Source organism: Choloepus didactylus, chromosome 10 (genome assembly GCF_015220235.1).
Source record: "Choloepus didactylus isolate mChoDid1 chromosome 10, mChoDid1.pri, whole genome shotgun sequence".
NCBI lineage: Eukaryota > Metazoa > Chordata > Mammalia > Pilosa > Megalonychidae > Choloepus > Choloepus didactylus.
The window spans coordinates 68,160,610-68,186,718 of record NC_051316.1 but is presented as its reverse complement, the minus strand read 5'-3'; the positions used below and the strand labels follow the sequence as shown (position 1 = coordinate 68,186,718).

The 26,109-nt window shown below is 37.5% G+C and overlaps 2 protein-coding genes across 4 annotated transcripts in view; one reads left to right on the top strand and one right to left on the bottom strand.

Annotated features, from left to right (window-relative positions):
• Positions 1 to 9,072: 9,072 nt before the first annotated feature.
• Positions 9,073 to 12,422, top strand: RPS6 (ribosomal protein S6). The gene is given in 7 exon segments (XM_037850765.1): positions 9,073 to 9,316; positions 9,415 to 9,456; positions 9,459 to 9,544; positions 9,946 to 10,156; positions 10,388 to 10,534; positions 12,037 to 12,194; positions 12,281 to 12,422. Coding segments are annotated over 7 exon segments (984 nt in total). The 3' UTR covers positions 12,377 to 12,422.
• A 270-nt stretch (positions 12,423 to 12,692) lies between these two features.
• The window catches only part of DENND4C (DENN domain containing 4C), a 174,902-nt gene continuing 161,485 nt past the window's right edge, over positions 12,693 to 26,109 (bottom strand). For all 3 annotated transcript variants that reach the window (XM_037851100.1, XM_037851099.1, XM_037851101.1), the window contains 3 exons: positions 18,388 to 18,538; positions 16,379 to 16,443; positions 12,693 to 16,148 (listed from right to left, as the gene is read on the bottom strand). In XM_037851100.1, coding sequence (XP_037707028.1) covers positions 16,012 to 16,148; positions 16,379 to 16,443; positions 18,388 to 18,538 — 353 coding nt within the window. In that variant the 3' untranslated portion in view covers positions 12,693 to 16,011. The remainder of the gene's footprint in view (positions 16,149 to 16,378; positions 16,444 to 18,387; positions 18,539 to 26,109) is intronic.

Here is a 26,109-nt window from a genome sequence, read left to right as displayed (position 1 = left end):
TCCAGGCTTATCCCCAGGAGTCATGTCCTGCATTGCCAGGGAGATTTACACTTCTTGGAGTCATGTATGACATTGACTTTTAAGATTCCAAGCCAGTTGTCTTATAGACCCATATTCTGGTCCTGTGTGATGTTTTTCTCATATTTGGATTCAGAGTTCCTTCAAAGTACCTCTTTGTCCTTTTAATGTGATCCCATTAGTTTTTGAGACATTTCTTTATTCCTGGCACAAATGTTCTAGATTCACTTTGTACTTTCCCTGCCCCAAATGGAATCAACCAATTCTCCAAGGAACTATGGTTCCTTTGAGTGTGGCATGGTGTTTAGAAACCAAGATCTGGGTGCTATGTGTGCTCTTTGTTCCTAGATTGTGACTCAGACTAGGTCTTTTCATTGGACTAAGGAATATACATATTCTTAAAATATTAATATATACTGATACCTCCAATTCAAATCCAACCTCACAGGATTCTTCTTTATTTTTTCTAGATGTTTATATCCCACAGCGAAAACTCTGGTTCCCAAGACATCAATTAATTAACTCATTTACTGCAACTTATAAGACATACAAAACTGTTTCATAAGTATAAGACTAATAGCACAATCAATAACAAATCTACTTACTGTAAAGTTCAAGAACTCCTTGTAGTTATTTTGATCCTTAGGATATATCCCTGTATTAGTTAGGGTTCTCTAGGGAAACAGAATCAACAAGAGATATCTATAAATATAAGATTTTATAAAAGTGTCTCATGCAATTGTGGGTATGCACAAGTCCAAATTCCGTAGGGCAGGCAGCAAACTGGCAACTCCAATGAAGATGTTCAATGAACTCCTCAGGCAGTGAACTGGCAACTTCAATGAACGTATTCGATGAACTCCTCAGGAAATGAACTGGCAACTTTGATGAACTCCTCAGGAAACACTTCACTGGTTAGCCGGTGAAGGTCCTCTGTCTGGCTTAAAAGTCTTCAACTGATTGGATTAAATCCAGCTGACTGCATTCTTTCATCGTGGAAGACACACCCTTCGTTGATGTAATCAGTCACAACTGCAGCAACTGACTGATAATTTAAAAAACCAGCCCTCTGGTTTATTAACCAGCCACAAATGTCCTTGCAGTAATGGTTAGGCCACTGCTTGCTTAACCAGACACCTAGACACCATAACTTGGCCAAGTTGACACATGAACTTAACCATCACAATCCCCAATAGGGATGTATAAACAGAATACTGTATTCAAAAGTTTCTTGAAATTGATTTTTATCTGATTATATTTGAATTTGATACGTAGTTTCATTCATTAATTTTTGTATTCAATTTTAGAGCTTTTTTAATTTTTTTTAACTTTTTGAATATGTACACTTATATAATTAGAAGTCAAAACTTTATAAAAAGTATAGGTATCCAGAGGCTTGCTTCCATCCCTATCTTCTTCACCTCATTGACCCTCACTAAAGGTATTCAAATTAGTTTCTATTTCATATTCCCCAGGTATCTTTTTGAAGCAAATAAACATTAAAACATCTTTATTTAATTATTCCCCTTCTTTCTTACCAAAAGAAAAGGTAACTTGCTTTTCTTAACAAAATATCTGGAAGTCATTTCATACTAGTTTATGGAGATCTTCCTCATTCATTGCTACTGCAATATACTACGTTTTCTCAATTTTAAGACACCTCCTTCACATTTTAACATTTTAAAAAACAAAAGCAGTAGTAAATCAGAAGAGATTAAATAACAAATGGAGCTGAAATCCCAGTTATCATTTAAATTCCTCACTTCCAATCAAAATTACAGAAATTTAGGGCTGTAAACGGGAGGCCAAGATTTCCTATAATTATGCCTAAGAGACACCTCCAGAGAACCTTTTCTGTTGCTCAGATGTGGCCTTTCTCTCTTTAAGCCCAACTGGGCCAATAAATTCATTAACCTCCCCCCTAAGTGGGACATAACTTCCATGGGAATGGATCTCCCTGGCAATGTGGGACACGACTCTCAGGAATGAGCCTGGCCCTGGCAGTGAGGGATTGAAAATGTCATCTTGACCAAAGGGGGAAAAAGAAAGGTAAAAAAATAAGGTTACAGTGGCTAAGAGAACTCAAATAGAGTTGAGAGGCTATCCTGGAGGTTTCTCTTATGCAAGCTCCAGCTAGATATCCCAAATGGCCACAGTATGCCATGCCCTTACCAACAGCAGTCCTAAAATACCTAGGTCCCTATCTGAGATTCTATAAAAGATTCACTCACTAAGTTTTATCTCTCAGAAACTTAAATCCACCAGAGTGCTCCTATGCCAGACAAGTCCTAAAACCCAGAGGCAATAGTCTCCTTAAGAACAACAATCAGATGCAGCCCTCTTCCCCATACTGTCAATACCCCCTTTCAATATGAACAAGTTAGGGTGGTCACTGCCTAGACACCCCTGAAGATCGAGAAAGAGATTAAGCGAGAGGAAGGGGTAGCGACAGACAAGATAGGATTTAACAAAGCATTATGAATATTGAAACTTTATATATATATTTTAGATAGTAGGGTATTAGAATAGCTAGAAGGAAATAACTGAAATGGTGAAACTGTAACCTAAAACATTCTTTGAAATTTGCTCTATAGCTATTTGTTGAATTGTGCTTTGAAGGTCTTCATCTTTCTGTATATACCCTATATTTCATAATAAAGAAAGAACTGAAACTGTGGACCTGTAACCCATAACAATTTTTGAAATTACCTACTGCTTGTTGAGCTGTACATCAAAAGTTAATACATTTCTGTATATATGTTATATTTTACAATAATGGAAATAACTGAAAAAAAAATTACATACACAGAATGCTTGCTTTTACTACTGCTCTTCAGCATTATACCGGAAGTTCTAGCCTGAGCAACTAGGCTAGAAAAAAATAAATAAAAGCATCCAAATTGGATGGGAAGAAGTAAAACTATCTCTATTCACCGATGACATGATTTTGTATTTAGAGAGTCTCAAGGAATCCAGCAAGAACTACCAGACTTATAAACAAATTTAGCAAAGTTGAAGGATACTAGATCAACATGCCAAAATCAGCTGTTTTTATACACCAACAATAAACAATACAAAAAGTAAGTCAAGAAAACAACTGAATTTGCAATAATATACTAAACAATAAAATACCTAGGAATACATTTAACCAAGGAGGTGAAAGACTTATACAGTGAAAAGTACAAAACACTGCTGAAAGAAATTAAAGATCTAAATAAATGGAAAGACAGTCCATGTTCATGGACTGGAGGACTTAATATTGTTAAGACAGCAAACCTACACAAAGTGAGCTACAGATTCAACACAATCCCTATCAAAATTCCAATGGCCTTTTTTGTAGAAATGAAAAAGCCAATCCTCAAATTAATACTGAATCACACGGGCCCCAAATAGGCATATACGATTTTGAAAAAGCACAAAGTTGGGGGACTCACATTTTTCCAATTTCAAAACTTACTAAAAAGCTATAGTAATCAAAACAGTGTAGTACTCCCCCCCGCCCCATGTGGGACCTGACTCCCAGACGTGTAAATCTCCCTGGCAATGCAGGATAGACTCCTAAGGATGAATCTGGACCTGACATCGTGGGATTGAGAACATCTTCTTGACCAAAAAGGGGATGTGAAATGAAACAGTTTCAGCGGCTGAGAGATTCTGAATGGAGTCGAGAGGTAACTCTGGTAGGCACTTGTGCCGGTTTGAATGTATTATGTCCCCCAAATGCCATTATCTTTGATGCAATCTTGTGGGGCAGACATTTTAGTGATGATTAGATTGTAATTCTTTGAGTGTTTCCATGGAATGTGCCCCACCCAACTGTAGGTGATAACTCTGATTAGATATTTCCATGGAGGCGTGGCCCCACCCATTCAGGGTGGGCCTTGATCAGTGGAGCTATATAAATGAGCTAACAGGCAGAGGGAACTCAGTGCATCTGTGAGTAATGTTTTGAAGAGGAGCTACACCCCAGAGGAACACTTTGAAGAATGCACAGAAGCTACAGATGAGAGACAGTTTGAAGACAGCTGTCGAAAGCAGACTCTTGCTCCAGAGAAGCTATATTAGTTAGGGTTCTCTAGGGAAACAGAATCAATGAGCGGTGTCTCTGATTATCAAATTGTAAAAGTGACTCATGCAACTGTGGGTATGCACGAGTCCAAATTCTGTAGAGCCGTCAACAAACTGTCAACTCCAAGGAAGATGTCAGATGAACTCCTCAGGAAACGAACGGGCCACTTCAACGAACTCCTCAGGAAATGAACTGGGATCTTCAACTAACGTGTTCGATGAACTCCTCAGGAAACGAACTGGCAACTTCGACGAACCTCCTCAGGAAATGCTTCACTGGGCAGCCGAAGAAGAAGTGAAGGTCCTCCATCTGTCTTGCTTATAAGTCTTCAACTGATTAATTGGATCAAATCCAGCCAACTGCGTTCTCTCATTGTGGAAGGCATGCCCTTTGGTGAGTCATCAGTCACAGCTGCAGTCAATTGACTGATGATTTAATAAACCAGCTGGCTGGTTTATTAACCAGCCTCAAACGTCCTCACAGCAATTGTTAGGCCACTGTTTGCTTGACCAGACAGATGGATCACCCGGCCAAGCTGACACAGGAACCTAACCATCACAGAAGCTAAGAGAGGACAAACGCCCCAAGAGCAACTGAGAGTGACATTCTGAAGAGGAGCTGCAGCCTAGAGAGGAACGTCCTGGGAGAAAGCTATTTTGAAACCAGAACTTGGAGCAGATGCCAGCCACGTGCCTTCCCAGCTAACAGAGGTTTTCCAGACGCCATTGGCCATCCTCCAGTGAAGGTACCCGATTGCTGATGTGTTACCTTGGACACTTTACGGCCTTAAGACTGTAACTGTGTAACCAAATAAACTCCCTTTATAAAAGCCAATGCATTTCTTGTGCTTTGCATTCTGGCAGCATTAGCAAACTAGAACAGCACTCTTATGCACTATACAGATAACCCTTTTTAGGCTTTAATGTATTGGAATAGCTAGAAGTAAATACCTGAAACTATCAAACTGCAACCCAGTAGCCTTGACTCTTGAAGATGAATGTATAACAATGTAGCTTACAAGGGGTGACAGTGTGACTGTGAAAGCCTTATGGATCACACTCCCTTTATCCGGTATATGGATGGATGAGTAGAAAAATGGGGACAAAAACTAAATGAAAAGTGGGGGGGGGGGGTGATGATTTGGGTGTTCTTTTTTACTTTTATTTTTTATTCTTATTTTTACTTTTTCTGGTATAAGGAAAATGTTCAAAAAATAGATTGGGGTGATGAATCCACAACTATATGATGGTACTGTGAACAGCTTATTGTACACCATGGATGATTGTATGATTTGTGAATGTATCTCAATAAAACTGAATTTAAAAAAACAAACGAAAAAACCAGTGTAGGGCTGACATAAAGACAGACAAAGAGACCAATGGAATAGAATTGACAATCAAGAAATAAACCCATACATTTATGGCCAACTGATTTTTGACAAGGTTGTCAAGACCATTCAATGAGGAAAGGAGACTCTTCAACAAATGGTGCTGGAAAAACTGGAAATCCACATGCAAAGAATGGAGTTGGACCTTTACCTCACACCATCTATAAAAATTAACTCAAAATAGATGAAAGAACTAAATAAAAGAACCAAAAACATAAAATTCTTATAAGAAAACAGGAATACATCATTCTGGTCTTAGATTTGGCAATGGATTCTCAGCTATGACACCAGAAGTCCAAGTAACAAAAGAAAAAATAGATAAATTGAACTTCATCAAAATTAAGATCTTTTGTGCCTCAAAGGACATTATCAAGAAAGTAAAGATAACCTACAGAGTGGGAGAAAATATTTGTACATCATCTATCTAATAAAGATCTGGTATCCAGTATACATAAATAACTTACAACTCAACAATAAAAAGACAACCCAATTATGACATGGGAAAAGGACTTGAACAGACATTTCTCCAAAGAAGATAAACTAATTGTCAAGAAGCACATGAAAAGAACCTCAACATCATTAGTCATTAGGGAAATGCAAATCAGAACCACAATGAGGTAACACTTCACATCCACTAGGATGGCTATAATAAAAAAAATGGGATAACAACAAGTGTTGGTGAGGATATAGGGATATTGGGCCCTGTCCTAGTTTGCTAATGCTGCAGAATGCAAAACACCAGAGATGGATAGGCTTTTATAAAACGGGGGTTTATTTCACTACACAATTACAGTCTTAAGGCCACAAAGCGTCCAAGGTAACAGATCAGCAATCGGGCACCTTCACCGGAGGATGGCCAATGGCGTCCGGAAAACCTCTGTTAGCTGGGAAGGCAGCTGGCGTCTGCTCCAAAGCTCCGGCCTCAAAACGGCTTTCTCCCAGGACGTTCCTCTCTAGCAAGCTTGCTCCTCTTCAAAACATCACTCCCAGCTGCACTCTCTTTCCTCCCCCCCAAGTTAGCTCATTTATATAGCTCCACTGATAAAGGCCCACCCCGAATGGGAACATCTCATCAAAATTATCTCCCACAGCTGGGTGGGGCACACTCCAAGCAAATCTAACCAACACCGAAACTTCTGCCCCACACAAGACTACAAAGATAATGGCATTTGGGGGACACAATACACTCAAACTGGCACAGGCCCCTATACATTGTATATTGCTGGTGGAAATGTAAAATGGTTTAGCCATTGTGGAAAACAGTTTGGTGGTTCATCAAAAAATTAAACAGAATTACCATATGACCCAGCAATTCCACTTTTAGGTAACTATCTGAAAGAATTGAAAACTGGTGTTCAAACAAAAACATGTATGTGCACATTCACAGCAGCACTAGTCACAACAGCAAAAAGGTAGAAATAGCCGAAACATCCACTAATGGATGAATGGATAAACAAATTGTGGCCTATCCACACAACAGAATATTCATCCATAAAAAGGAATAAAGTACTGATGGATGCTACAACATGGATGAACCCAAAACCATTATGCTAAGTGAAAAAAGCTAGACAGAAAAGGTCACATATTATATGATTCCATGTATATCCTGAACAGGTAAATCCATAGAGAACACAGACTTGTGCTTGCCAGGCAAAAGGGGGTGGAAGTGGGATGAAGAAAGGGGAAATGGGGAGAAACTGCATAATGAGTATGGGGCTTTATTTTGGAGTGATGCAAACGTCTTAGAATTATAGAGGTGGTGGTTGCTCAATATTGTAAATGTATTAAATGCACTGAATTTTTCACTGTAAAATGGTTACTTTTGTTTTGTGAATTTTACCTCAATAAAAAACTCCACCGGTTTTAAACAGCATCATTTCACCAAGTCTATGCATTAATGACAGATGACCAAACATGATTCAGAAGAATCAACTTTGAAAACTGAAGTGGAAGATGGTATTTAATAATCTCAGAAAATAAAAAAATATTTTTGTTTACTTAGAAAGATTATTTTTTTCTTGAAGAAGAAAATACGGAGTAAATGTTTAATAGAAAGTAAGTGTTACTTCCTTTATGGTACTGTTTAAGTGTGGGTTTCAGAGTTAGATAACCTGGGTTCCCATCATTGTTCTCCCAGGAATGTTCTGGAGGACTAATCAATTGCACTGTATCTTTCCACATTTTTCTATACAATTAAGAGTCACATTATTGCTTTTATTCAAAATTTACCATAATACATCCACTTATTCCTCCTCTGCTGGCTGGCTCCAAACTACCACATTCTACTTGATCAGAGCTGGGTTATTATTACCTTTAAAATATTTACTGAGCATTTACTATGTGCCATGCACTTTGCCAAGTTCGAGTATACCATAGTTGAAATATTAAATAACACTTTATCTCTGCCCTAATTTATTATCTAGTGGAGACAGACCACAAACAAGCCATTCACGTATCATGATTAAGCAGTATAAAGAAAACAGAATTAAGGAGGTGGCTACTATTTTAGGTAGTGTGAGAAGTCAGGAAAGGCTTCTCTTGGGATGTGATATTTAATCTGAAAGGCTTGCATGGCATAAGCGAGTGACAAATAGTTAAATTTTGGGACTGTGGGAAGTTTGTAAGCCATAGTGAAGAGTATGAACAGTATGCAACTGCAATGGGAAGAAAATGGTGCACTTCCAGCAGGGGGAGTGATTTTAATTTGCGATTTTAAAAAGATTTTTATCAGCGGCTAGGTGGAGAACGGAACAGTAGTGAGGCAAGGGAGAAAGCAGGGCGACTACTTAGGAGGCATCTGACTGCGGCCTGGACGTGAGGTAATCCTATTGACTTGTGCGACAGGGTGGTTAAAGGTGCCATTTACTGAGAAGTCAGAGAAGGCAGAGCGATTAGAAATGACAAAGAGATCGAATATTAAGATAAAACAAATCACGACTTTCAGGACGAGTTCTTGCTGTGAACCACCGGAAACCAGGGCACAACACGTTTACCGAACTGGAATCTTAGGACGGAGGACTGAGGGACAGGTCAAGAAAAGAACCGGGTCCTGTCCTCACACTTCGATAACATCTGGAGAAGTGTCCGGAGCAGAACTAGGGCTCCAGCCTGGCCCAGCTGCAGGGGCCGAAATAAGCGCAGAAAACATGGGCCGCGGAGGGTCTAACCTCAGAACTAATCCCGAGCTCGCCCCTCCAGCACTTCCACAGCTGACGCAGGCTACTCTCCGTCTCACACGCCGCCTGCCGTGTTCCACTACAGTTGATTTGACCCACCCCAGGAAATGCTGCCTACCTGCGCTCACTTCCGCTGTCCAGGCGTCTCCACATCTCGCGAGAACTAAAAGCGTCTATGTGACCTGGTTTGTAAGCGGGAAGTTTGGTCTCTTTTTCGTGGCGCCTCGAAGGCAGTCGGCTGTCTCAGCATGAAGGTAGGAAGTGGTTAGCGGACGTTGGACTAGCTAGGGGAACGTAGATTGATCCCAGTGTGCGGCGCAGCCGAGGTCTTTGCAACTCCAGGATCCAGGCCCTAGGCGGGGAAGGGTCTAGGTCAGGAGCAAAGCTCGGTCCCGGGAGATCGGGACTCCGTGGGGGAGCGGATGGCGGGCGATTGCAGCTGGAGCGTGCCGGGTTGGGGAGCGCCATGGTGGCGCCCTCGCGCCCGGCTGGGACTGAGGCAGGCCTACGGTTGCAAGTTTCCGACTGCGGAGTTCCCATCCCTCCCGGAGTCATTCCGCGGGAATGAGGGAAGTGTTGTCCTGGGGTGGCCTGTTGCGCCTTATGCTCACGCACGCTTTGGAGAATACAGGTCGGTATCCGAAAATTTCTCCAGATTGTATGGGGGTGACATGGAACGGTTATTTTGCGATGGAATTATCTATGTAGGGGTTGGTTCTCTGCGGGTTTTATAAGCCCTTTTTTCCCCCCTTTTAAATTCTTAGCTGAACATCTCCTTCCCAGCCATGGCTGCCAGAAGCTCATTGAGTGGACGATGAACGCAAACTTCGTACATTTTATGAGAAGCGAATGGCCACAGAAGTTGCTGCTGACGCTCTGGGCGAAGAGTGGAAGGTAAAAAAGCTAACTGTCGAATTGTTGTAACTTACATGGCACATGGTATTGGTAAGACCACAGCTTTAGAAAGGGGCTTGAATTTTGGGCTCTGTCTTCTGACCTTTAGGTGAGTTACTTCCGAGTCAGTTTATAAAGTAGAGCTATCACCTAGCAGGTATATATGGATTAAAAATAAGTACAGTAAAATGTACGTTAGAAATGTGACTTGATTCGAAGGAATTTGCTAATTGAATTTGGCAAATTGGAAACTGTAGACAAAACTTCATGCCTTGGTGGGACATTAAGTTTCATACTTGTCTTAATGAATTGTGTGCTCCCCAGGACTGTAATTTATAGAGATTACCCTCTCGTGTATTTTGGAATAGAGATAGTAAATATGTTGTTGTTTGCTCCTGCAGGGTTACGTTGTCCGAATCAGTGGTGGAAATGACAAACAAGGTTTCCCCATGAAACAGGGTGTCTTGACCCATGGCCGTGTCCGCCTCCTACTGAGTAAGGGGCATTCCTGTTATAGACCAAGGAGAACTGGAGAAAGAAAGCGCAAATCTGTTCGGGGTTGCATTGTGGATGCCAATTTGAGTGTTCTCAACCTGGTTATTGTAAAAAAAGGTGAGGCTTACTATTATTGAAATTTTTTCAAGTGCTTATACATTACAGTATCCAGTTTGGTGACCCAAAGGACTTGTTGCTTCACCGATGTAGTTACACCTTATCAATTTGCCTAAATACTCTAATTTAGGATTTTTATTTGCAAAAAAGTTGTAGAATTGTAAATGTCTTTATTCGATTCATTGACTTTTTATTCTTTTTTTTTGCTTTTTCGGTTTATTGACTTTTAAGGAGAGAAGGATATTCCTGGACTGACTGATACAACTGTGCCTCGTCGCCTGGGGCCCAAAAGAGCTAGCAGAATCCGCAAACTTTTCAATCTCTCTAAAGAAGATGATGTCCGCCAGTATGTTGTGAGAAAGCCCCTGAACAAAGAAGGTGGGAGAGATAATACAACTTAATTTTAGTAACATATTTTAGTATTTTGCATGCTTTTAGAAGGTAAAACCTGTGCCTTATTGGGAGGTAATCTAGCAGTATGTCTTTTGAGTTTTTAGGAAAATGTTGGGGGGGAGTGTCAGATAAGCAGTTGGTATTAAGTCTCGCTTGTTATACCCAACCCCTTGTAGCGTGTTATATTTTCTTGAAAATTTGAGACGCCACCCTATTCATTGATCCAGATATTAATCCAAAGATAATTAAAGTTCATGACTTTTGGGTTTAGGAGACACAGTATGATTGGAAATTTGGGGGCTATGATTTTGTGTGCTCTCACTGCCCAGGCACTTTTTGCATTTTCTTTTCATTTCAAAGGTTCTAAATTTTTTTGCTTACAGAAGAAATGTTTTCATCTAATGAATGTGCTTAGCTTTTGGCCCTTATTTCCTCATGTGTTGTGAGAAATAAAAGGTAGTAATATGCCTTACCCAAAATACTAGGAAGCATGTGTTTGGGAATATGGAACTTTAAATTTGAAGAATGCATGTATAGTTTATTAGGTAACATGACCCATCATCAATGAGGTCTGTGACAGCAGTGCTCCTTAATGAGTGGTTCTGTAGTGAAATGTATGAATGTTTACATAGAATAGACACAATCATGCTAATTCAGGTTGAGTTTTCCTGACAAATTGAATAAATTGGGGTTTCATTTTCAGAACTGTGAACTTGGTTTAGCGAGTTCTCATTTGTCACTCACTTGAAATATTAAGTGGCAGTTTCTCATAATCCTATTTCAGAAATACCATGAGTGTGGTAAAAGTGTGGTCTTGTTGACAGGTATTTTTAGGATAGTTTTTGTATTATAAAAATGATTATACGTGAGGAGGACTTTGTTTGAAACAGATCTGTATCCATAAACATTCTGGGATACAAATCAGAAAGGCTAAGTGAACATTTTCTACAAACACGTGATATTAATCGTTTTGTTCCCTATGTTGGCAAGATAGGTCATGGGAAATAAAGATTCATCAAGCATAAATGGGACTTTTTTTTGCAAAGTATGGTAGGATGATGAAGTAGATAATGTTTTAGTTATAACTGACACGTAAAGTATGCAGTTAAGCTATTGTAAAATAATGCTATTGTGTTTTACTGTTCAAAACATACTACCTTGTCAGGACAGAATCTAATTATAGATGGGAAGTCACAGTGAGTAGAAAAATGGTTTGCTTTTCTTCGTAGGCAGGGCATATGACTGCTTATCAACAACATGAGCTTGAACTTGATACCCAACTAATATATGTCTTAATGAGCCAGTCTGTAAGGATTAAATAGGTGAAACACTGGCGCATAGTAAAGTTATGTTGGTTTACATTTCAGAAGGGCTTGCCATTAGAATTTAAAGTTTTCATAAGTACTCCACCATTTGTTTAAAAGTGGGGATGTGAACTATTGAATTAGGGTATCCTTGAGAAATGATTGAGTCATCTAAATTTTTAGGTAAGAAACCCAGGACCAAAGCACCCAAGATTCAGCGTCTTGTTACTCCACGTGTTCTGCAGCATAAACGTCGGCGTATTGCATTGAAGAAACAGCGTACTAAGAAAAATAAGGAAGAGGCCGCAGAATATGCTAAACTTTTGGCCAAGAGAATGAAGGTAATTGTAGACAATTTGAAAAAAAAAAAAAATAATCAGGCCGAGCTTTTGGATTTGTGCTTTAACTCTTTTTTTGTTTTGTTTAGGAGGCCAAAGAAAAACGCCAGGAACAGATTGCCAAGAGACGTAGGCTGTCCTCACTGAGAGCATCTACCTCCAAGTCTGAGTCCAGTCAAAAATAAGATTTTCTAAAAGTAACAAATAAATAAGATCAGACATTAAATCTTCTTTAAGCATTTTCATTGATGAAAAACTAAATAAGGAAACTTGGTCCTTGTAATCCTGTGTGGGTAGAAAAGGGACTAGAGAGCAATCTAACAGTGGACAAATCTTGCATGATACTGCAAATAGAGAGACAGACCTTTGTGATGATGCAAGAGTTAGTCAAGCCAGTTTTTAAGTACTGGGTGGTGCATACATAGAGGGGATCTGTTGCCTTTTCAGCAAGGCATGAAACAAAAACTTAACTTAAGGAAAAGAAGTGACTAGGACTATATATCTTTTATACAGTTTATTTTGAGGAATACAGATTTTCTTAAGATCTATACAAAATTTAATAACATGAAAGTGCCCTTGAGAAGATGGACATTCGTCATATGTAAAAAAAAAACTGTTAAAGCATAGTTAATGGATACCATTTTTAAACAGTTCACAAAGCTTTTAAAACCAGTGCAAATTTAATGCATTAACAGAAAGCTTTTCAACTCTAGTGAATTGTTAATTTATTCATGCTCTTACCCTCTCTCTCACTCTGAAAAGGAGTTGCCTGTGCTTATTTAAAAAAATTGCACCAACCAAGGATGCACAAAGAAAAAGTAGTCTACTTTATGTATCATGTAATTTCTACAGTAAATGCAGCCTACTTAACTTTATTCTAGCATTTACAGACTAGTAGGGTCTTAAAAAGAAGGCACATGAGGCTTTAAGGTAGACGTAAAGCAGCTTATTTGCTGAACTATGTATTTCATCCCAGGTGAAACTTCCAAAAAGCTAGAATGTGTATAGAGACTAAAGCTGTGCTCACAACTCAAATATGCATTATGAATCTGGAGATCTGGCTAGACTGCAGATTGTGATTCAGTAGTTCACAAGTGGGGTTCCAGATTCTACATTTCTAGTACCCGGGTGAGGCTAATGCTGCCAGTCCCTGGACCACACTTTTGAGTAGCAAGGTTCTTAAATATAGCAAAAGACCCACATTGCTTTTTATACCTGATGTTATGAAGTTGGTACACTATATACATAAAAAATGGTAACTGGAATTAATGTATATTGAAGTTGTTGAACTCACAAAACCAACAGGTTAAGTTACCCGAAACAAAGTGCTGACTACCATGGGGTAACTTAAAAGCCAAAATGCTGGTGTGTGGCCTACATCAAAACCGAACCATCATGCTTTCTAACTTCAAGGAGTGCAGCCACTTGAAGTTAGTGGACAAATCTAGCCTGCTTAGACTATTCTACCTCATAAATTCTGATATATGAAGGCTTAGAACTTAATGATTTTTCAAAAAAGGGATAACTATTTCAGAAGATTTTCTTAAAAAAAGGATCAATCCTCTGTTACTAATGCCTCCCCATACAGATGATCTGTATTTTTCTTGCTATAAATTTTCATTGGTACCCTTTTTGTGGTGAGTTGTGGAAAGAAACATTTAAGCAATTTAATAAAAGGAGTCAGCCTCTATGTCTAAATGGCAGCAGCAGGTAAAGGTTTCCAAGATGTAAACAGGCTGTCTTAAAGCAGGATTCAGCAGCAAGCAAGCAAGCCTTCAAATATAAGCAAATTTTCAGATCTAGATTAGCAAGGGAGCAATGAGATGACTTGCTAATTTATTAGAACTTTTACAGACATTCTTGAATAGAAGACAGTAAAAGTTATTAGAAAACTTCAAATTTGAAAGCTGAAGTTGGTGCCACTACTGAGGTTAAAAACAGGTGTTTGCTACATTTTTTATCACTAGTAGTTAAAACTGATATAGCCATATATTAAAGGTATAAGGAGATCTTCATTAAATAATTTTTTTAAAGCTAGAAATGCTTTGGTTAAGTAAGTTAGTCCAACTTATGAAGAATACAGAGAAGAAACAGAACAGAAAATACTGGAATTCTGAAGGGCAGAAAGGTTCAAATCCTATGTATTTCAAGAGCCTTAAATATGTAATAAGAGACAAGCACAGTAAACTTTAGAATTTTTTCCTTTATTCAACCTCAATTTGTTTTATATGCTTTCCAGTCTAACAGCAAATTCGTGATAAACTGTTAGGTCTCTTAAGTATTAAAACTGATCAAGTCTTAAATTGCAAAAATAAATGCTGAGACAGTGTAAAGCATCCATTTTGAAGGTAACGAGAATTGCATATAATTTATCACGAATCTTTGATTTACCACTTTCACAATAAACAAACTAGAATTCTGCATAGGTCAGATTAACCCTGAAATGCTGCAAGACTAATACGACAATTTTAAATAGGTTACACCAGATGGTAGGGAGAGGTTTGCTGTTAAATAGTACCACCTGGAAGTCAGTTTCTTCTACAAGTGATTTAGTCATCTGCATAATTGCTGTAAAAGCAGTTTCACCTTAACAAATAACAACCATACCATCTCCACACACAAATCATTTGGCTTTTTAAATCATGGAGAGAATGAGTTAAGGCAAACTTCCTGTTCCTAAGGGATGTTTTTAAAAAAGCATGATAAGTGTCAAAGTGAGGCAATGTGAGGTCATGATATTCTTAAACCTACTGGCAACAAGCTCAAAGTGTGTTAAAAGTTTTAAGACTTGATTCAACCTAAAAAATTATTTACAAATGCATATTTTTACTCACAAGCATACAAATCTAAATATACAAGAATAAAACTGGTGTGCAGTGCAAGTTTATCCCACAGGTTTTAAAAAAAGTAACCAATAACAAGGATTTATGTGCCTGAACATAGATTCTGGGACGAAAGACAATATACAATACATGCTTTGCCTTTTAACCATGTTCCCATTAATTTTGTAACCATAAAGCCAATTTAATTTAAATGATCTGATTAGCTCCTTTATTCCAATTTTAAAGCTGTCAAAAATTAACATAGTATTGTAATAATGACAGAAGGAAGTAAAAATACTCAAAATATTAAGCAAAGACACAATATAAAGGGTGAAGATATATATTAAATTTATAATTGGAGGCAAGGCAGTTGTCATTAGGCTTTCAGGTAATTTTGAGATACATGACTACAAGCCAGTTTAGTAGTAGCCATTTATTTAATAGTCAGTGAGATCCCTTTCAGAAAATTTCAGAAAATTGCATTGCAACATGCAATCTAAGGATTTCAATAAATATACATATAATATGGCTGTACATATACATACCTATACAGCCACACATATATACACAGATTCACAAATGATTGCTCTTATAATTGAGATATTTCATTTGCTTGGAGACCAGGCAAATTTACGTTAATTTGCTATTCCCAAACCCAATAGCTTCAAATATATATTAACAAAATACCTACACTGAGTATGGTTTCTCATTGTCTGTATCAAAGTACAGCTACTGAGGAATACAAAAACAGTTTTCAACAGAGGCTGAGAAACAGTTTAGAAGCTGCAAGTCTTCAACATCAATGAACCATGGGGCATTTTAATGGCATTTTACACTGTGAGATGATTCAGTATGAATTACAATTCATTATATGTTGTCCCCAAGAGTTAGCTCATTTCGGGTTTCTCCAATTCTTAGGATCTGAAAAAACTTTGAATGTTTCAACACTGAATCTATTCCCCTGACACTGTGTGTGAAGATTCTAATGAATCTCTTATTTAAATGAGAGGCGCTCCAAAACACTTTCTGCACCACTCCACACTGTCACTTGGTGGAGCATCAATTTTCTGCAATTGTTCAAGAATCTCTGAAGATAGACTTTTGTATGCAAATTCATATTCAACGTCAAAAGCCTCTGAAAGACATTTTCAAAAATGCAGTTACGACTTCATAAAGAAAACAAAAGTCATACATTTAAAAATGGTACCGAGTCAAATTATATTTACATATATACTTAAATTGCATATTTAAAGGTAGACATATTTTAAAGGCAAGTAGCCTTTAAATGTGCCAGCTACAATTTTTTAAATTACTTTAAAATGAATCTAAGAACCTCCTTCAGTAATCCCTCATTAAACAACTTACCAATATCAATATTCTCTCTCCCAAGAGATACTAATGATAAGAAGAGAATTTCTCTGTATAAACTCCTACAAAATAAATATAATTTAAAAGTTAATGGGCAAACAGCACACAATTATACACTCAAACACATACACACACATGCACATTAAAAAAAAATGGTGAAAACTGGGTAAATTCTGTAGTCTAGTTAACAGTAATGGACCCATGTCAATGTCCTGGTTTTGAGATTGTACTACAGCTACAAGATGACACCTTTGGGGGAAGCTGGGTGAGGGAACACTGGACTCCGTATTATTTTTACAACTTCCTGCAAGTCTCTATTTCAAGTTTAAAAGTTGTACGACTTTCAAGTTTAGAAGTTGTACAGGTGATTACAAATATAAAAAAGTTCTTTCATGAACTAGAACATATATATGACACTATTACAAGGAGTTAATAACAGAGGGGTACATGGGAAAAAATGTACCTATTGCAAACTATGGACTGTAGTTAGTAGTAGTATCTTAATATTCTTTCATCAATAGTAATAAATGTACCACACAAATATTAGGGGTCAATAATAGGGGCGATAAGGGATAAGGGATGTTTGGGGTTTTCCTTTTAATTTTTATTTCTTTTTCTGCAGTAAAGAAAATGTTCTAAATTTGATCATGGTGATGAATACACAACTATGTGATGATACAGTGAGCCACTGATTATATACTTTGGATGGACTGTATGGTGTGTGAATATATCTCAATAAAATTGCATTTAAAAGAAAGTTAATGGGCATAAAGCTTTGCACCAATAACAAAATTCTTGCCTTTTAATCTATTTCTCCTACTCCAATATTAAAATTGGCTTAACCTTATACATTTTTTAACAATATAAGTAATACATAATCATTTTAACTCCAATTTTTAATTAAACTTCACAAAAAGAGTCTTCTCTCATTTTTTGCCACTTGACAAAATAACAGATTAATTTCTAAGTTAAGGGTCTAAAATCCTTGGACACAAACTGTGAAGCGTGCTATGGTCTCTATTAATCCAATAGCAAAGGATACATCACCTTTATTTGGTTTGTGAATGTAAAAATGTCACAAATGAATCTTCAAAAAGGAGCTTCATGGCTCAGGTGTAAACATAAAGATGAGGGGAAAACTTACAAAATGAGCTGACTTCTGAGTGTTTAAATAGAAAAAAAAAAAAAAAATTAAAGGGTAATGCTGATGATGCTTCATGTAGCTTTCTTTAGAAGCTTCAGAGCTACAAAATAACATTTCTAAGACTATTTCCCTGCTCCCTAAACTACATATACTTGAAGCAAGCTAAACTGTGATGGAGCTCATCTTTACCTGAACTGCTGAGGTTACATCTGGACCTAGCCAATTTCATTTTCAATTTCTGCCCTATCACTTTGAAGATTATCTTTAAAGACTACCTGACTGAAGAAACTTGAAGGGAGCTCTGAAAAACATTACTAATTTCCAAAGGCTTGATTATGTCCCTTTTACTGATGCTTCCACTGCAAAATTCACCTATGCCGAGACTCAGAGGAGTACTGAGCCAAGCATGTTACAGACAACAGTAGAGGATTAGGACAGCTCCACATCCTCTGTAATTCACTGCTTCAGGCAGTTTTCACAAACTGTTTCTACGACTTGTCCCATGTTCTTTTACATCCCACAAGGAAAGAAAAGATGTATGGGTATCACAGGGCATGAAAAAGTAGTACATAAGTATAAGATCAATGTTAATAAAATCACAGGTTTCCAGTAAATAGCAGAAATGTTTCCCAAAGACAGTACATTTTAGACATCAATGAATTACCTTCCTAAAATTTAATCTATTCCCTCAGACAGTCACTTTTCTTATGTGTTTGTGCCTCAAATATGAATGCATGTGTTTGGGTAAGCACTTTAAAACAATCAGATGTTCTACACTAAGTAGATATTCCTATTATAACCAGTGTTTTTTAAAAAATAATTTAAAAAAAAATAAAATAAGCAGAAAATGCTAAATTATTACCTTTGTCTTTTCACACCTGGCTTCATTTGCTGTGAAAGAAGGTGGATGGGTTTAACAACATCATTATGTTGAATACTCTGCCTGATGGTTTCTATTAAAGTGCTTGTTGCTTGTTTGTCTTCTGACAGGAGAGAGAATTTCTTTTCAGAACCTAGAAACAAAAACACAATGAATAAATTTGGTTCCCCTAATTATTTAAGAACTTAGTTTTTCCACCTAGGGTTGTTGCATTTTCTAGTTGTCTACTCAATGTAGCCTCCCCCTTACCACTAAAATTATGTGGCACTGTACCCAGCTAAAGAAACATTTTTCCTGCTCCCCTCAGATAGGGGAGGCCTGTTCCTTTGCCCTTCTCCTCAACTTATGGCTCCCGGCCTGAGGTTGGGAGGTGATAGCATGAACTCCAGCAGCCATCTTGTGACTCTGAAGCAACCTTTACAGATGGTAAAGCAAATACAACAGAAGGAGTCAGTGTCCCTGATGACAGAAGAGCTCCTTACTAATCCTAGACTAATTTATAACTTCTTTACGTGAGAGAAAAATCTCTATTCATAGGCCTCTGCTATTTTCTATAAAATATAGCAGAGTCTAACCCTAACTGATACAAGGTGAAATCTAGAATTATTAACAAATATTTATACAGATTTCACAGATTATAAAAGTGCTACAGTCATATAGTGAAGTTGAATCATACTGAAAATAAACATATACAAATCCAACAATGTGTGCTTGGCCAGGAAAAAGGGAAAACTTTAAACAATGCAGGCAATTCCAGCAGCCATAAATTTTATATCCATAATAGCATGAGATAGGAATATGTATCCACTTGTTCCTCAGTCAGCCTCCTTTTGAATGTCTAATCATAAGGCAAGCTGTTGTATTTTTCACACAACACAGACCTTAAATAAAGTCAACTATTAGTACTTCGATTGTGTTCAACCAAGGAAACAGCAAAGTCCTCTGTTAAAATGCAAGAGAAAATACTGGCTATGTTTTTGTTTTTGTTTTTGTTTTAATTTTATTTTTTATTAGAGAAGTTGTAGGTTTACAGAAAAATCATGCAGAAAACAGAGTTCCTATATACCTCCATTATTAACAACTTGCATTAGTGTGGTACCTTTTGTTACAACTGATGAAAAGAATACTATTATAATTAATTGCACTATTAACTATATTACATGGTTTACATTATGGTTCCCTGTTTGTCCTATGTTTGTTTTTTTCAATTTTTACTCTAGTAATATATATACTACCTAAAATTTCCTCTTTTAACAACATTCAAATATACAATACAGTGCTGTTAATTACATTCACAATGTTATGTTATGGGTTTTAATTCTAGCTTTTCTACCTGCTAAATGATGAGCTTTGAATAGAGTTGATTTCTATGCTATGTTTTGGTTTTCAAACATAAACCAAACATAAGATATTTCACTGCATCTTCTTTAATTCATTTCTAAACAACAGCTTTATTGAGATATAATTCACAAACCATACAATTCACCCATTTAAAGTATACAATTCAATGGGTTTTAGTATATTCAGAATTGTGCAACCATCTTTTCATCACCCTAAAAAGAAACCCCAGTAATCACACCACTCTCCTCCCAATAACCCCAGCCCTAGGCAGCCACAAATCTACTTCCAGTCTCTATAGATCTACCTATTCTGGATGTTTCATATAAAAGGAATCACAGAATATGAGGTCTTTTGTAACTGGCTTCTTCCATGCTTTCAAGGTTCTTCTGTGTTGCAGCATGTATTGGTGTGCCAGTTTGAATGTATTATGTGCCCCAAAATGCCATTATCTTTGATGCAATCTTGTGTGGGCAGACATAGTAGTGTTGATTAGATTGTAATTCCTTGAGTGTTTCCATGGAGATGTGCCCCACCCAACTGTGGGTGTTAACTCTGATTGTATAATTTCCAAGGAGGTGTGGTCCCGCCCATTCAGCATGGGCCTTGATTAGTTTACTGGAGCACTATGTAAGCTCAGACAGAAGGAGAGAGCTTGCTACAGCCAAGAGAGACACTTTGAAGAATGCATAGGAGCTGAAAAAGGGACATCCTGGGAGAAAGCCATTTTGAAACCAGAACTCTGGAACAGATGCCAGCCATGTGCCTTCCCAGCTAACAGATGTTTTCTGGACACCACTGACCCTCCTCCAGTGAAGGTAGCCGATTGTTGATGCCTTACCTTGCACACTTTATGGCCTTAAGACTCTAACTTTGTAACCAAATAAACCCCCTTTATAAAAGCTAATCCATTTCTGGTGTTTTGCATCCTGGCAGCATTAGCAAACTGGAACAATCAGCATTTCATTATTTTTTTTTTCTTTAAACTTGTGATTGTGAAATATTTTCAAACTTACAGGACAGTTGCAAGAATGATACAAAACCCATACAGAGAACTCCAACATACTCCCCACTCCCAATACCCATATCCACTAATTGTAATATTTTGCCTCATTTCACATTTGCTCTCATTCTTTCTAGCTAGCTAGCTGTCTACTTACCTATTTTCTGAACACTTGAAAGTAGACTGCACACAGCATGTTCCCTGACTTTCTACATTTAGGATTATGACATCTGCAAACAGGGGAAGTTTTACTTCTTTCCAAATTTGATCCCTTTTATTTCTTTTTCTTGACTAATTACTCTGGCTAGAATTTCTAATACGATGTTAAATAGCAGTGGTGATAGTGGGCATTTTTGTCTTATGCCTGATCTCAGTGGGAATGCATTCATTCTTTCACCACTGATGTATGATATTAGCTGCGGGATTTTCATATATGACCTTTATCATGTTAAGGAAATTTCCTTAGTTTTCTGTTTTTTTTTTTTTTTTTTTTTAAATTCAGCTTTATTGAAATATATTCACAAACCATACAGTCATCCATGGAATACAATCAACTGTTCACAGTATGATCATATAGTTATGCGTTCATCACCACAATCTATTTCTGAACATTTTCCTTACATCAGAAAGAATCAGAATAAGAATAAAAAATAAAAGTGAAAAAAGAATACCCAAACCATCCCCCATCCCACCCTATTTGTCATTTAGTTTTTACTCCCATTTTTCTACTGATTTTTTTTCAATTTTTTAACTTTGTTTATCAAAAAATTAAAAACAAACAGGCAAACAACAACCAAAAAAACCCCACAACATTTCAAACAAAGCAATGGATTAAGGAAAACAAATAACCTAAAATAACTACTTTGCTTCCAATATGTTCCTACCATACACCAAGAAAATTAATAAACCATGTCCAAACAGAGGAGTAAGAAAAACAAATAATCCAAAATAACTACATTGCTTCCAACATGTTCCTTCCATACCCCAAGAAAATTAACAACCCCTAAGAAAACAAAGGAATAAGAGAAAAAAAAAACCTAAAATAACTCTATTGCTTCCAACTTGATCTTACTATAACCAAGAAAGTTTACAAACCATAATCATTCCTGGGCATTCCCATAACATTGAGATTACCCTCCATAGTTTATCTGTTCTTATTAGATTATCATTCCCCCTCCACTAATTGGTATCTCTAGGTTCCCTACATTCTACAGTATAAAACATTGTACATTTTTCACAGAATTCACATTAGTGGTAACATACAATATCTCTCTTTTTGTGCCTGGCTTATTTTGCTCAGCATTATTTTTTTTTTTTTTTTTTTTTTAATCTTCATTTTATTGAGATATATCCGTATACCACGCAGTCATACAAAACAAATCGTACTTTCGATTGTTCACAGTACCATTACATAGTTGTACATTCATCACCCAAATCAATCCCTGACACCTTCATTAGCACACACACAAGAATAACAAGAATAATAATTAGAGTGAAAAAGAGCGATTGAAGTAAAAAAGAACACTGGGTACCTTTGTCTGTTTGTTTCCTTCCCCTATTTTTCTACTCATCCATCCATAAACTAGACAAAGTGGAGTGTGGTCCTTATGGCTTTCCCAATCCCCTTGTCACCCCTCATAAGCTACATTTTTATACAACTGTCTTCGAGATTCATGGGTTCTGGGTTGTAGTTTGATAGTTTCAGGTATCCACCACCAGCTACCCCAATTCTTTAGAACCTAAAAAGGGTTGTCTAAAGTGTGCGTAAGAGTGCCCACCAGAGTGACCTCTCGGCTCCTTTTGGATTCTCTCTGCCACTGAAGCTTATTTCATTTCCTTTCACATCCCCCTTTTGGTCAAGAAGATGTTCTCCGTCCCATGATGCCGGGTCTACATTCCTCCCCGGGAGTCATATTCCACATTGCCAGGGAGATTCACTCCCCTGGGTGTCTGATCTCACGTAGGGGGGAGGGCAGTGATTTCACCTTTCAAGTTGGCTTAGCTAGAGAGACAGGGCTACATCTGAGCAACAAAGAGGCATTCGGGAGGAGGCTCTTAGGCACAACCATAGGGAGGCCTAGCCTCTCCTTTGCAGCAACCGTCTTCCCAATGGTAAAACCTGTGGTAGAGGGCTGAACCCATCAAACCACCAGTCCTCTATGTCTGTGGTCATGTTAGCAACCATGGAGGTGGGGTAGGCGAATACCCCTGCATTCTCCACAGGCTCCTCAAGGGGGCACTACATCTTTTATTTTTTTTTTCCTTTTTTTTTTTTTTTTTAACTTTCCCTTCTTTTTTAAATCAACTGTATGAAAAAAAAGTTAAAAAGAAAACAAACATACAATAAAAGAACATTTCAAAGAGACCATAACAAGGGAGTAAGAAAAAGACAACTAACCTAAGATAACTGCTTAACTTCCAACATGTTCCTACCTTACCCCAAGAAAGTTACCTAATATAGCAACATTTCTGTGAACTTGCTCCTACAATATCCATCAGAAATTCACAGACCATAGTCATTCCTGGGCATCCCCAGAACGTTAAATAGCTTATCTGTTCTTCTTGGATTATTGTTCCCCCTTCCTTAATTGCTCTCTATTGCTAGTTCCCCTACATTCTACATTATAAGCCATTTGTTTTACATTTTTCAAAGTTCACATTAGTGGTAGCATATAATATTTCTCTTTTTGTGCCTGGCTTATTTCGCTTAGCATTATGTCTTCAAGGTTCATCCATGTTGTCATATGTTTCACGAGATCGTTCCTTCTTACTGCTGCGTAGTATTCCATCGTGCGTATATACCACATTTTATTTATCCACTCATCTGTTGAAGGACATTTGGGTTGTTTCCATCTTTTGGCAATTGTGAATAATGCTGCTATGAACATTGGCGTGCAGATATCTGTTCGTGTCACTGCTTTCCGAACTTCCGGGTATATACCGAGAAGTGCAATCGCTGGATCGAATGGTAACTCTATATCTAGTTTTCTAAGGAACTGCCAGACTGACTTCCAGAGTGGCTGAACCATTATACAGTCCCACCAACAGTGAATAAGAGTCCCAATTGCTCCACATCCCCTCCAGCATTTGTAGTTTCCTGTTTGTTTAATGGCAGCCATTCTAACCGGTGTTAGGTGGTATCTCATTGTGGTCTTAATTTGCATCTCTCTAATAGCTAGTGAAGCTGAACATTTTTTCATGTGTTTCTTGGCCATTTGTATTTCCTCTTCACAGAACTGTCTTTTCATATCTTTTGCCCATTTTATAATTGGGCCGACTGTACTATTGTCATTGAGTTGTAGGATTTCTTTATATATGCAAGATATCAGTCTTTTGTCAGATACATGGTTTCCAAAAATTTTTTCCCATTGAGTTGGCTGCCTCTTTACCTTTTTGAGAAATTCCTTTGAGGTGCAGAAACTTCTAAGCTTGAGGAGTTCCCATTTATCTATTTTCTCTTTTGTTGCTTGTGCTTTGGGTGTAAAGTCTAGGAAGTGGCCGCCTAATACAAGGTCTTGAAGATGTTTTCCTACATTATCTTCTAGGAGTTTTATGGTACTTTCTTTTATATTGAGATCTTTGGTCCATTTTGAGTTAATTTTTGTGTAGGGGGTGAGGTAGGGGTCCTCTTTCATTCTTTTGGATATGGATATCCAACTCTCCCAGCCCCATTTGTTGAAAAGACCATTATGACTCAGTTCAGTGACTTTGGGGGGCCTTATCAAAGATCAGTCAGCCATAGATCTGAGGGTCTATCTCCGAATTCTCAATTCGATTCCATTGATCTATATGTCTATCTTTGTGCCAGTACCATGCTGTTTTGGCAACTGTGGCTTTATAATAAGCTTCAAAGTCAGGGAGGGTAAGTCCTCCCACTTCGTTTTTCTTTTTTAGAGTGGCTTTAGCAATTCGAGGCATCTTCCCTTTCCAAATAAATTTGATAACTAGCTTTTCCAAGTCTGCAAAGTAGGTTGTTGGAATTTTGATTGGGATTGCATTGAATCTGTAGATGAGTTTGGGTAGAATTGACATCTTAATGACATTTAGTCTTCCTATCCATGAACATGGAATATTTTTCCATCTTTTAAGGTCCCCTTCTATTTCTTTTAGTAGAGTTATGTAGTTTTCTTTGTATAGGTCTTTTACATCTTTGGTTAAGTTTATTCCTAGGTACTTGATTTTTTTAGTTGCTATTGAAAATGGTATCTTTTTCCTGAGTGTCTCTTCAGTTTGTTCATTTCTAGCATATAGAAACATTACGGACTTATGTGCATTAACCTTGTATCCCGCTACTTTGCTAAATTTGTTTATTAGCTCTAGTAGCTGTATCGTCGATTTCTCAGGGTTTTCTAGATATAAGATCATATCATCTGCAAACAATGACAGTTTTACTTCTTCTTTTCCAATTTGGATGCCTTTTATTTCTTTGTCTTGCCGGATTGCCCTGGCTAGCACTTCCAGCACAATGTTGAATAACAGTGGTGACAGCGGGCATCCTTGTCTTGTTCCTGATCTTAGAGGGAAGGCTTTCAGTCTCTCACCATTGAGTACTATGCTGGCTGTGGGTTTTTCATATATGCTCTTTATCATGTTGAGGAAGTTTCCCTCAATTCCTACCTTTTGAAGTGTTTTTATCAAAAACGGATGTTGGATTTTGTCAAATGCTTTTTCAGCATCTATTGAGATGATCAATTGATTTTTCCCTTTTGACCTGTTAATGTGTTGTAATACATTGATTGATTTTCTTATGTTGAACCATCCTTGCATGCCTGGAATAAACCCCACTTGGTCATGGTGTATGATTTTTTTAATGTGTCTTTGGATTCGATTTGCAAGTATTTTGTTGAGGATTTTTGCATCTATATTCATTAGGGAGATTGGCCGGTAGTTTTCCTTTTTTGTAGCATCTTTGCCTGGTTTTGGTATTAGATTGATGTTAGCTTCATAAAATGAGTTAGGTAGAGTTCCATTTTCTTCAATGTTTTGAAAGAGTTTGAGTAAGATTGGTGTCAGTTCTTTCTGGAAAGTTTGGTAGAATTCCCCTGTGAAGCCATCTGGCCCTGGGCATTTATTTGTGGGAAGATTTTTGATGACTGATTGGATCTCTTTGCTTGTGATGGGTTGGTTGAGGTCTTCTATTTCTTCTCTGGTCAGTCTAGGTTGTTCATATGCTTCCAGGAAATTGTCCATTTCCTCTACATTATCCAGTTTGTTGCCATACAGTTGTTCATAGTATCCTCTTATAATTTTTTTAATTTCTTCAGGATCTGCAGTTATGTCACCTTTTTCATTCATTATTTTGTTTATATGGGTCTTCTCTCTTTGATTTTGTCAGTCTAGCTAGGGGCTTGTCAATCTTGTTG